Raw genomic sequence first — 13,086 nt, 5'->3', positions numbered from 1 at the left:
CACAATTTATATGGGGCCAGGATCCCAAGACCAGTACAAATCAGAGAAAAGTAACATTTTTAAATATAAAATGTGGACTGGGTGCAGTGGCTCACACCTGTAATCCCAGCACTTTGGGAGGCTGAGGCGGGTGGACTGCCTGAAGTCAGGAGTTCAAGGCCAGCCTGGCCAACATGGTAAAACACCATCTCTACTAAAAAAAAATATACAAAAAACATAGCTGGGCGTGGTGGTGGGTGCCTGTAATCCCAGCTACTCAAGAGGCTGAGGCAAGAGAATTGCTTGAACCCAGGAGGCGGAGGTTGCAGTGAGCCGAGATCACGCCACTGCACTCCAGCCTGGGCAACAACAGCGAAACTTCATCTCTAAAACAAACAAAAAATATACAAATAAAATGTGCTACCTAGCACTAATATTACAAATACCTTTTAGTATGTCACTGATTGTCACATGCAGACATACTCATAAAAATTTTTTTATTGTTTTATAGTTCAACTAATCTTTGAGACTATTTTAAGTGTAAGAGTTTTAGAATCCATTATTTTAATAAATTACTTATGACACTGGACTATGTGTAGTTTCCCATTTCTCTTCCTATAAACCTAAGAAATTAGGCAAGTAACCAAGTTTACTTCATTACCATGGACTGAAGAAAAATGTAGGAGAGGCTAGGCACAGCAGCTCACACCTATAATCCCAGCACTCTGGGACGATGAGGCAGGAGGATCGCTCGAGCCCAGGAATTTGAGACAAGCCTGGGCAACACAGGAAGACTCCCGTCTATACAAAAAATTTTAAAAAATTAACTGAGCATGGTGGTGTGGGCATGTGCCTGTAGTCCTAGCTACTTGGCAGGCTGAGGCAGGAGGATCCCTTGAGCCCAGGAGGTTGAGGCTGCAGTGAGCCATAATTGTTCCACTGCACTCCAGCCTGGACAAAGAGAGAGAGCCTGTCTCAAAAAAGAAAAAAAAAGAAAAAAGAAAAATGCACAGATTTTGATAGAATTAGGAAAGCACTTTGACCACATATATGTTAAACTTGATGATAATGAGATAGAGTTCAGCTGTGTTTAAAGAACACACTATGGAGATTACAATAATTCAACCAGTGGGAAATGGGAAAAAAGAGAAAAGAGACTTTTGGCGTTGTAGTAACTCAGGCGCTTACCCCATTAGAAGGAACAAAGAAAAGCACTATGCAGACAGAATTCATGAATAACTTGCAGAAAAGAGAATTCAACATCTAGCTGCCGAACTGTGAAATTTGGGAAACTAAAAAACAAAACAAAAAAGGAAGAAAATACTCCTGATTTTGGTGTTTATAGTCTGTGAAGAGCAAAAAGAAACGAGAAGGATCTCTGTAACCTCTATCAATATGGGAAGATAAACTTGAAAACAATCAATACAGAAGGGAAACTTAGGTTGCATCAGTATTTTGAAGTCCCAAATGCAATACGGATAAACCCAATTTGCTTTAAAGCAGTAAACAATTTAGGCTCAACATTAGTTGAGAATATATTAGTTACTCTTAAAAAAAAAAATCCTAAAACACCTCTTGACAGCTGATAGAATTTCTTAATTAAAAATTAAAAGTCTAGTAATCAAAAGTCCAAGACTAGTAACTTTATTATAGGCCTACCAAAAATCCAAGACTAATAATTCTGTTCATTATAGGCTTATAAAAGGGATCTTCAGATGTTTTGAGTTGGTTAAAATGACAATAAAATGTCTTCACAAATGTGGCTTCTGTAACAAATCAGCCTGGAGAAGATAAAAATCAACCATTACAAATAGCTTTTCATCTAGGTACTTGATAAAGGCCACTGTATTTGTAAATGTGTTTCAAATAACAGCAGTTAGTTGCAATTTTTAATAGGGAAAGGGGTAGGAATAACATACAATCTGTAGTCTGTGATTAGGGGAGCATACAGGGTATATAACTATATGATAGAGAAAGAGAAACAATTTTTATATGTAGCTTGTGGAATTGTTCTGATCATCTTCACCTATTTATTGAGGGATATTTTGGGTACTCCAGCAACTTCTTCACCTTGATTAAACCTGCAAGTAAAGCCATCAAGGGCTTAGAGTTGAAGGGCAAAGTGATACATCATCCAAACTGGGTTCTATCCACAGACAAGTAAAGACTTTAAGACATTGTAAAGATAAAAGAAAAGGGGGCTGTAGTAAATTATGGAAGAGGAGAAGATAAATTCCTACTGATATTAATCTAAAAATTAAAAAAGAAATAGGTAACAAGAAAAGTAGAAGTATCAAAAAAGTTGGCTTTTTTTGTTTTTGTTTTTTGAGAATGAATTTTGCTCTGTTGCCCAGGCTGGAGTGTAGTGGTGCGATCTCGGCTCACTAGTGGTGTGATCTCGATCTACAACCTCCATCTCCAGGGTTCAAGTGATTCTTCTGCCTCAGCCTCCTAAGTAGCTGGGACTAGCACCACCATGCCTAGCTAATTTTTGTATTTTTAGCAGAGATGGGGTTTCACCATGTTGGCCAGGCTGGCCTTGAACTCCCGACCTCAGGTGATCCACCCACCTTGGCCTCCCAAAGTGCTGGGATTATAGGCGTAAGCCACCATGCCTAACCTCAAAAAAATTTTTTTAATGATAATTCCAGCCTGTGCAACATAATGAGATCCCATCTCTACTAAAAATTTAAAACATTAGCCGGGCATGGTGGCTCATGCACATGGTCCCAGCTACTCAGGAGGCTGGAGGAGGAAGATATGCAGCCATGATTATGCCACTACACTCCAACCTGGGTGACACAATGAGACTCTGTCTCAAAAATTAAAATAAACATAGTGATAATGTATTTTGCAGAAGAAAAGCACAATAGATTCCTGATAAGGGAAAATAATTTAAAAGGAAAACTACCCTTAAGCTCAAGTGCAACCTTTTAAAGGAAAAAGCTAAATGCATGCTACAATTTGTGAATTAAATTTCCCCTTTGGTGTGGGCAAATGGACTTTGAGTATGAAAAGAAAAAACATTTGCTTAAAGTCTGAATATCTATTTTTAAAGATCTCTGGAGCTGCACTGTCCAGTACAGTCCATTATCCATTAAATTTCATTAAAAATTAATGGAAATTAGAAATTCAGTTGCTCAGTCATACTAGCTACATTTTAAGTGCTCAATAACTACACATGACTAGTGGCTTCCATATTCGATAATACTGACTTTATTAATGAACACTTCCATTAATACAGACGCTTTACTGAATAGCACTTATCTAGAGGAAGAGGTTCTATTGGGCTTTTTAAACCTAAAATGATTCAATTTCTGTGAAAGGACCAATCTGAAAGCAAGAAAATAACTTCTCACTATAATTCCAAATCCCTCACAACACTTGATATTTCCCAGGAATTATTTTCTAACCACTGTAAAGAAAACTGCATTTTACATTTGAAAACAGGTCAGGTCAAAGTCATATGGCTTACCTTCACAGAAATTTTTGATTTACGTTCTACAAAAGAAAAAAAAAATTACTAAACTGTCCACCAAAAACATACTAAGGTGGTCATGCAAGAAAACTGTAATTAATATTGTTGTAAGATTTTAAAGTGGCAACATTATCCTTGAAAGCACTAACTTTAGATCTTGACTGAGTGTTCTTTCCTAATCCAGTTCAAGTATTTACTTCTATTTTATTTTTGTTTTTATCTTTCCAAGGAAAAATATAAACAGAAAAAAATGCGAAGGAGAAGATACCAAAGTACACTGAGATTAAAAACGAATACTAAAAGTGACTTTAGCATTTTACTGTGGTCTTATTATAAACTTTTCTCAAACGATACATTCTTTACGTGCAAAGAACATAATTACATAAATTTCACTTGTATTATTCCTCAGGCAATAAGGATATTAGCTATATGCAAATATAATGAACACGCACTACACTGGGACATTAAATGTTATGAGTCCGAATACTGACAGTAGTAAGCAGTGTTGTAATCCGATTTGGCTAGAAGTAAATTTGAAGAAGTTTGAGGAAACAGCTTTTTTCAAAATATTTAAATATCACTCTATTACAAGCAAAAAGTCGGTTGAACTAATATAAATTTTATTTACGAATTTAAAATTTAACATTTCAGATTTCTGTAACATAACATACCATATGGAGACAATATTAGCTTGGTTTTTCCATCCAGTAATTCAGTTTCAAGCTTTAAACCATCTCTGCAATAAAAAAAGAAAGTTGTCTCTCATTTTTAACAAACCGCAACATTTTAAATAACCAGAAATTTTCATTTGAACCTTGACAATAAATCCATTATTTTCAAATTTATGCAGAAATCTTGTACACATCAAACCAGTTTTTTTATTAAAAACGTTTTGCAATCCAAGATAAAACCCACAACTACAGGGAAAATTCTTGAAACTCTTCAATAATACAAGCATTGTTATCATTAACCTGAAACCTCATTTTGTTATTGGTAAACTATCAATTCAGTTATACCACCTTTTTTTTTTTTTTATAATTCTAGACTGGAAAAAATAATGCTGTTAGCAAAACGCCTCACATAAGTTAAAGGAGCAAGATATATTTAACCACCATTCATTAGTTTCATAATGAACTCAAGACTAACACATTCTATGGAGTGCTGGAGCATCGTAAATGACTACTAACAACGCCACCAAGTTTAGTAACTGCTTGAGCAAAGAGTACCACTTTGAATATTTCAAATAATACATATTGATATTTAGTATGATATTTAGTACTGATATTTAGTATATTTATACGTGCATGTCAAAAGCAAAGGCATAAAGTAACAGCAGGCACTGCCAACAAAACTTGAATGTCTGTTAAGGTCCTAAAACTCCACTGAAAACAAAAATGGCAGCCCATACATACAGTCCATAATTCAGAGAAAATTAAATCCAGCAAGCCAGTCAAGGGAGAGAGAGGCTGGGAAAGGTCTGATTAGGAATGCGAAATTTGCGGTGCTGCTCAGGTAGGGGAAATCAAATTACCTCAACTATTAAAGGTAAAACACTGGAAAGAATAGGTTTTACGGCTTTCCCTATTGCAGGGTTATGAACAGATCATGTTTATGTTGGTGAAACGTCACCAAGAAAGAAAAGACCTTGAATGGTAAAGTATCTTCAATGACGCACTACACTGTATCTCCTTAAGGGACACGCTATCTTATTTATTTCCATATCCTCAGATTCTAAAACATAACAACATTTGCTGAACGATGTGTAGTTAAGTGTGAGTTTGGTGGTTTTTCATCTTCTTAAAATATCAAACCTGCGAGTGATTTAAGACCATGCACCAGTCCTTTTTATTTATTCACCCCTACGTAAGGAGCGCCTACTAGGTGTTAGGCACTGGTACTACATCGATTTCTTCAGAAGCCTCGGTTCCCCGCCTCGTGCACCTAAAACTAATCTGGGCGCTCCAACATTCTGCAAGACTCCAAAAACAAGGTGGCGAAGAACCCGGGGCGTGGGCCAGGAGTCCTCCCCAGGAGCCTCCACGCTTCCTCTAACTGTCTCGTCATTTCTCTCCTTTCCTCCTCAGCTCTCTTTCCTCCCCATCCTGAGGTAAATAAGGGACCGAAACAGGAATCACGGGCAGTTTTAATGCGAGTCATTAAGTGAAAACGTAAGGTCTGTGGAGTCGCTAAGGGCCGACCCGTCTACCTCGCTCTTCTACCCGAGAACTGGGCTCTGTCCCTCTCGGCGGCGCAGGTTGGGAACGTTCTCCGCTAAAGACTCCAAGGGACAACCCAGATACACATGGCCCCCCTTTCCGCTGACGACCACCTTCCTTTCCCCAGCTTACCCCAAGTTCATGGCCTGACCTCGCACTTTCTCCACAGAACGCTCCAGCCCCTTGTGTACGTCGGTTGCCGCCGCCGCTCAGCAAGCGCCACGCTAATTGGATATAGGGGTGCCGGCGAGCTGAGCAAGTGGACCAATCAGGATGGGGCATGCTGGCTGGTGCGCTGAGCTGGGCCGGGGCTCCCAGGGCTACGGCTGCCAGGTTCACCGTTTGTGCCCCAATTGTGCCGTTTCCCTACGCGCAGCGGAATTTGGCCTGACCCGGCTTATGAGTCTAAGGCTTCGGTGGCGGAGACCTACGCTTCTCGCAACTGTAACCTTGCAAAAGGTGCGCGCGCGCACACACAACACACACACATACACACCCTTTTTTGGGTCACCATTTGAAAGTAAGTTACAGACATTGTAACGCTTAACACTTTAACATTGCAGCATGTATCTCCTAAGAACAGATGTTCTGCTATATAACAACAGTACCATTATTATACCTAAGATCATTAATTTCATGATAGTATCTAATTTCCCTTCCCAATTTAATTTCCCCCACTTGTCCTAAGAGTATCTTATAGGCGTTTTATTTAGAAAGCAAGAGCCAATCAAGGATCACACATTACATTTGGTTGTTAAGTATCTTTGCACACTCTTTCCAGGAAAAAAAAAAATGAAAGGTATATTATTAAATGCTAGACAAACCTTTACTTTTTTTTATTGTAATATATGTGTTAAAATTTGCTATTTTTTGCCAGTTTCAAGTAGTAATTACATGATACAATGTTGTGGAATACACCAGTATGTTTTTCCAAAACCTTTTTAATACCCTTAAATAAAAATTCTGTGCCCATTAAGCAATAATTTCCCATTCTCCTCTCCCCTCAATCCTAAGAAACCTCAATCCTAAGAAATCTTATTTCTGTCGCTAGGAATTTGCCTATTATAAATATTTCATGTCATAAAAGTAAAATCAAACAATATTTGCCCTTTTGTGTCTGACTTCTCTCATGTAGCATAATGTATTCAAGGTGCATCCATGTGGTATGTATCAGAGTTTCATAACTGTTTATGATTGAATAGTATTCCATTCTATGTATATATATACCACAGTTCGTTTACTCATTCATCCATTGATAGACATTTGGGTTGTTTCCATCTTTTAATTATTGTGAATAATGCTGTAGTGAACACTGATGTACAAGTATCTGTTTGAATCCTTATTTTCAATTTTCTTGGTATACACCTAAGAGTGGAATTACTGGGTCACATGGTAATTCTATGATTAACTTTTCGAGAAACTGCCAAAGTGTTTTCATAGAAGTTGCAGCACCTTACATTTCTGCCAGCAGTGTATATGAGGGTTCTAATTTCTTCACCCCAACACTTGATTTTTCTGTCTTTTTGTTTTGTCTTTTTTTTTGAGACATGATTTTGCTCTGTCACCCAGGCTGACTACATTGGTACGATCATAACACTGTAACCTCAAACTCCTGGTTTTAAATGATCCTCCTGGCTCAGCCTCCCAAGTAGCTAGGGCTACAGGCATGCACCACTACACCTGGTTAATTTAAAAAAATTTTTTTTTGTAGAGACAGAGTCTCTTTATGTTGCCCAGGCTGGTCTCAAACTCCTGAGTCCCCCCTCAGACTCCCAAAGTGCTGGGATTATAGGCGTGAGCCTGTAGCCAGAATTATTTCTAAAACGTGAAATTGCTTAATTCACTCTGCTGCTTAAAATCTCTCAATATAGGAGACTGTCCTTAACTTGATAAGCAATATCTACAAAAAAAATCCCCAAGAGACCGGGTGCGGTGGCTCACGCCTGTAACTGCAGCACTTTGGAAGGTCAAGGCAGGAGGATTGCTTGAGTCTAGGAGTTCGAGACCAGCCTGGGCAACATAGTGAGACCCTATCTCTATTAAAAAAAAAATCCCCTAGAACCCAATATCACATTTAACAGTGAAAAAGTGGAAGCTTTTCCACTGAGATCGGGAACAAGAGCAAGGCAAGAATGTCCCTGCTTATCACTGCTTTTCAGCATCACACTGAAAGTCTAAGCTAATCCTAAGACTTAGCCTTAGTCCTAGCTAAGACAAGAAAAGGAAATAAGTATACAGACTGGGAAGGAAGAAATAAAACTTTGTTTGCAGATGATATGATTGTAGAAAATCTGAAAGAAGCCACAAAAAATCCTCCTGGAATTAATAAGTGAGTATAGCAGCATTGCAAAATGCAAGGTTAATGTGTATTAAATTGCTTTCCTATATGTCGGTAATCAACAAATAAAAGCTGAAATTAAAAACGCAATACCATTCACATTAGCATCCCATCAAATGAAATACTTAGGTATAGATCTAACAATATATATATATTAAGTCTATATGAGGAAAATTACAAAACTGATGAAAGAAAGAACTAAATAATTGGAGAGATATTCTGTGTTTATAGATTGGAAGACTCAGTATTGTGAAGATGTCAGTTCTTCCCAACTTGATCTATAGATTCAACACGATGCCAATCAAAATTCCAGCAAGTTATTTTGTGGGTATCAACAAACCGAATCTAAAGTTTATATGGAAAGACAAAAGACCCAGAACAGCCAAAACAATATTTAAGATGAACAAAGTCAGAGGACTGACCCTACCCAACATCAAGATTTACTATAAAGCTACAGTAATTAAGATAGTGTCGTATTAGTGAAAGAATAGACAAATCTATTAATAAAATAGAGTGCCTAGAAATAGACCCACATAAGTAGTCAACTGGTCTTTGACAAAGGAGTAAAGGCAAAACAATGGAGAAAAGATGATCTCTCAACAAATGGTGCTGTAACAATTGGAAATCCACATGCAAAAATGTTAGTCTGACCCAAACCTTGCATTCTTCACAAAAATTAACTCAAGATACAACAGAGTCCTAAATGTAAAATGCAGAACTGTATAACTCCTAGAAGAAAACATAGGAGAAAATCTAGATGACTTTGGGTTTAATGATAACTTTTTTTACAAGCCCACAGCTAACATCACATGATTATAACTGCTTAGATGCAACACCAAAGGCATGATCCATCAAAGAAATAATTGATAAGCTGGACTTCATTAAAATTAAAATTTTCCATTTTGTAAAAGACACCGATAAGAAAATGAAAAGATAAGCCACATTCTAGGAGGAAATATTTGCCAAAGATATATCAGATAAAGGATTGTTATTCAAAATATACAAAAAGATCTTTAAACTCAACTATAAGAACATAAACAACCCAATTTTAAAAATGGGCCAAAGACCTTGATGAATGCCTCACCTAAAAAGATGCTGAATACAGATGGCAAATAACCATATGAAAGATGCTATATGTCATATATCATCAAGAAATGCAAAATGAGACAATGAAATACTATTACACACCTATTAGAATGGTCAAACTCTAGATCACTGATGACACCAAGTGCTGGTGAGGATGCAATCTCTTTCATTGCTGGTGAGAATGCAAAATGGTATAGCCACTTGGAAGACATTTTGGTGATTTTCTTTTCGTTTTTTGTTTTTGTTGTTGAGACAGGGTCTCACTCTGTTGTCCAGGCTGGAATGCAGCGGCATGATTTTGGCTTACTGCAGTCTTGACCTCCTGTACTCAAGAAATCCTCCCCACTTAGCCTCCTGAGTAGCTAGGACTACAGGCGTGTGCCACCATGCCTAGCTAAATTTTGTATTTTTTTGTGGAGATGGGTTTTTGCCATGTTGCCAAAGCTGGTCTTGAACTCCTGAGCTCAAGAAATCTGCCTGCCTTGGTCTCCCAAAGTGCTGGAATTATAGGCGTGTGCCACTGCACCTGGCATTTGTGGTTTCTTACAGAACTAAACATATTCCTACCATGTGCGTGACCCAGCAATTGCCTTCTTTGGTATTTATCCAAAGGCATTGAAAACGTATGTCCGCAGGAAAACCTACACATGGATGTTTATAGCAGCTTTATTCATAATTGTCAAAACTTGAAAGCAACCAGGATGTCCTTCAGTAGGTGAATGCATAAACTGTGGCACATCCTGACAATGAAATATTATTCAGAACTAGGAAAAAATGAGCTTGATACCAAGTCATGAAGAGGCATGGAGAGAATGTAAATTGATATTACTAAGTGAAAGAACCAATTTGGAAAGCCTACAAACTGTATGAGTTTGATTATATGGCATTCTGGAAAAGGCAAAACTATGGAGTAAAAAGATTGGTGGTTGCCAGGGATTGGAAGAAGGAGGGATAAATAGCCAGAACAGAGGATTTTTAGGGCAGTAAAACTACTCTGTATGATATTATAGTAGTGGATACATGTTGATATAGTTAGGCTTTGTGTCCCCACCCAAATCTCATCTTGAATTGTGACCCTCATAATCCCCATAATCCCCATGTGTCAAGGGAGACACCAGTTGGAGATAGTTGAATCATGGGGGCAGTTTCCCCCATGCTGTTCTTGTGACAGTGAATGAGTTCTCACAAGAGCTGATGGTTTTATGAGGGGCTCTTCCCCCTCTCCTCAGCACTCCTCCTTCCTGCTGTCTTGTGAAGAGGAGTACCTTGCTTCCCTGTCACCTCCCACTGTGATTGTAAGTTTCCTGAGGCCTCCCCAGCCATGCTGAACTATGAGTCAATTAAACCTCTTTCCTTTATAAATTACCCAGTGTTGGGCAGTTCTTTATAGCAGTGTGAAAATGGACTAATAAACATGTCATTTTCATCCAAACCCATAAAATGCACAAGAGCAAGAGCGAACTCTGTCTAATGGAAACTATGAACTTTGGGTGAGAATGGTTTGTCAGGATAAGTTCATCCATTGCAATGAATGTACTACTCTAGTGGGGGGACGTTGACAAAGAGGTAGGTTGGGGAAGGGGCAGAAAGTATATGGGAAATCTCTGTATTTTCTGTTCAATTTTGCAGTGAACCTAAAATCACTCTTACAAAACAGTCTATTAAAAAACTCCCAATAATTAAAAAACCCCGTTGCTCCTGATACAAAGCGCAAAGGGCTTAACAATCTCATGAGTCCCATCTTGACCTTTTAAATTTCACCTCTCACCACTGCCCTCTTAACACACTGATCTTTCATTTCCTCAAATGTAGCCACACTTGTTCCTATCTCCCACCTTTGCGTAGTCATTTATTCCACATACTTTATTGAGTGCCTAATGTGTCCCCAAAATTGTTGTAGCACAAGGGATAAAGCTGTAACCAAAACAGACAAAATCCCTGCCCTCCTGGAGCTATTACTGTTTGCTGAAATGCTGTTCCTCAGGGTGCCCCTCACCTGAGCAACTTGTTCTACAGAGTTGTTGTTGAGATGTCACATCTTCCTGGGAGCCTCCCTTACTGTCTCCCTCTCTGGGTTACACCCCTCCCCCACTCCAGGGTGTACTCTGCACTTCGCTCCACAGAGCATTTGTGACTGTCCCTGAATGCCCACTAGAGTATAATCTCTGAGAGCAGGGACATGCTGCCCTTGCTCTATTCCCCCCAAAGCCTAACACATGGGAAACTCTAAATAAATATCTGTTGGAAAGAAGATACATAAAAATTGCCATAAACCAATAACTGCCTGCTAGAAAAGGAATCATGTAAAATGGAAACATGCTACTTCTAAACTTGTAATGTGGCAACAGAGGTTCATAATTTATATATTAACTTAGACATATCAGAGAAAAGAGAACACTATGGTTGGTATAAGACTTAGCAGCAATGAAGGAGAGGTTAGCTGGGCAGTCCTAACTCTTAAATTTGGGGAAAATCTTTTTGAGAGCAAAGGTATTGTAATAGAACTCTGCATGAACTCTCCAGGATAATGTGTTGCTTTCAAAGAGACTTCTCTGGTCAGTCTTCATAAAACACACAGAAGTAAAAGGTGAACACATTTGTCTATGAGGAAAATGAATTGTGCCACCAATTAATTGTGTTTATGACAGGTCAATGTACATGGAAGCACCTTGCAGCATGCAGAATAATGGTGCCCCCAAAAATGTCTACATCCTAATCCCTGGAAACTGTGAATGTGTAACCTTACATGGCAAAGGGGAATTAAGGTTGCAGATGGATTTAGGATTGTTAATGAACCCACCTTAAAAAAAAGGGAGATTATCCTAGATAATTTGGGTGGGCCCAATGTAATTACAAGGATCCTTAAAAGTGAAAGAGGGAAACAGAAGGTCGGAGAAAGAGGTATGACAATACAAACGGGGTTAAAGAGATGCTACATTGTTGGCTTTGAAGATGGAGAAGGGGAGCCACAAGCTAAGGAATGCGGGTGGCCTCTAGGAATTGGAAAAAGCAGGGAAATGTATTCTCCTCTAGAGCCTCCAGAAGACATTCATCCCTGGCAACACCTTGATTTTAGCCCGATGAGTCCCACATCAGACCTCTGAGTTACAGAACCATAAGATAATAAGGTTGTGTTGTTTTAAGCCACTAAATTTGTGGTAATTTGTTAAAGTAGTAATACAACTAATGCATATACGGTCATGTGCCACATAACCACATTTCAGTCAATGACGGCCCTCGTATACAGTGGTGGTCAGAGCAATAGCGATACAAGATAGCCTAGGTGTGCAATAGGCTGTCACCTAAATTTGTGTAAGTGCACTCTATGATGTTCACACAATGACAAAATCACCTAAGAAGCATTTCTCAGAATGTATGCCCTTCATTAAGGGACACATGACTGTACTTGTTCCATGAAGCACCCCTCCTTTCCAGTACAGTACCCAACAAGAGTTGAGACCCCAGCTCTAATTGAAATCTATAGAGATGAACAAATTGTGGGATTTGCTTTTGAGTTTTGAATGGCTTGGAGTTCTCCAGCTTTCCTTGTCTCTCATTTCTTGCACCACCCACACACACATACCATCTCATGCACAGAAACATGACTCAGAAAGATACAGTCTGTCACCAATATGTCTAAGATTTCTGTTTAGCAATACCATCTGAGATGGCTTTCTCTGGGGTCCTTTAACCTGGATCTTGCAACTCCTCTTTGGTGCTATCTTCTGTTTTCTTTCTAGCCTGCCTGATATACATTTAAACTAGTTTATTTATTTTTTTTGAGACGGAGTTTCACTCTTGTCACCCAGGCTGGAGTGCAATGGCATGATCTCTGTTTAATGCAACCTCCTGAGTTTAAGCCATCCTCCTGCCTCAGCCTCCCGAGTAGCTGGGATTACAGGCACTCAACACCACGCCTGGCTAATTTTTGTATTTTTAGTAGAGACGGGGTTTCACCTTGTTGGCCAGGCTGGTCTCAAACTCCTGAC

At 38.8% G+C, this 13,086-nt stretch overlaps 1 protein-coding gene across 19 annotated transcripts in view; it reads right to left on the bottom strand.

Annotated features, from left to right (window-relative positions):
• Window positions 1-5,904, bottom strand: part of CCDC66 (coiled-coil domain containing 66) — a 68,241-nt gene extending 62,337 nt beyond the window's left edge. For 6 of the 19 annotated variants that reach the window (XR_007723149.1, XR_007723138.1, XR_007723139.1 and 3 more), the window contains exons 1-3: window positions 5,825-5,891; window positions 4,129-4,193; window positions 3,455-3,480 (exon numbers count right to left, since the gene is read on the bottom strand). Coding sequence is in view for 2 of the 19 variants with exons in the window: in XM_050778513.1 (XP_050634470.1) it covers window positions 3,455-3,480; window positions 4,129-4,193; window positions 5,806-5,816 (102 nt within the window). In the remaining 17 variants the exon portion in view is untranslated. Of the gene's footprint in view, window positions 1-1,167; window positions 1,272-3,454; window positions 3,481-4,128; window positions 4,194-5,805 lie in introns of those variants that run through there. The other 13 variants (XR_007723137.1, XM_050778513.1, XR_007723145.1 and 10 more) reach the window with 12 other exon arrangements.
• Window positions 5,905-13,086: the final 7,182 nt, after the last annotated feature.

This window comes from Macaca thibetana, chromosome 2, assembly GCF_024542745.1.
Source record: "Macaca thibetana thibetana isolate TM-01 chromosome 2, ASM2454274v1, whole genome shotgun sequence".
Taxonomy (NCBI): Eukaryota; Metazoa; Chordata; class Mammalia; order Primates; family Cercopithecidae; genus Macaca; species Macaca thibetana.
Note: the sequence above shows the minus strand (reverse complement) of the source record. Positions and strands in the feature narration are given on the sequence as shown.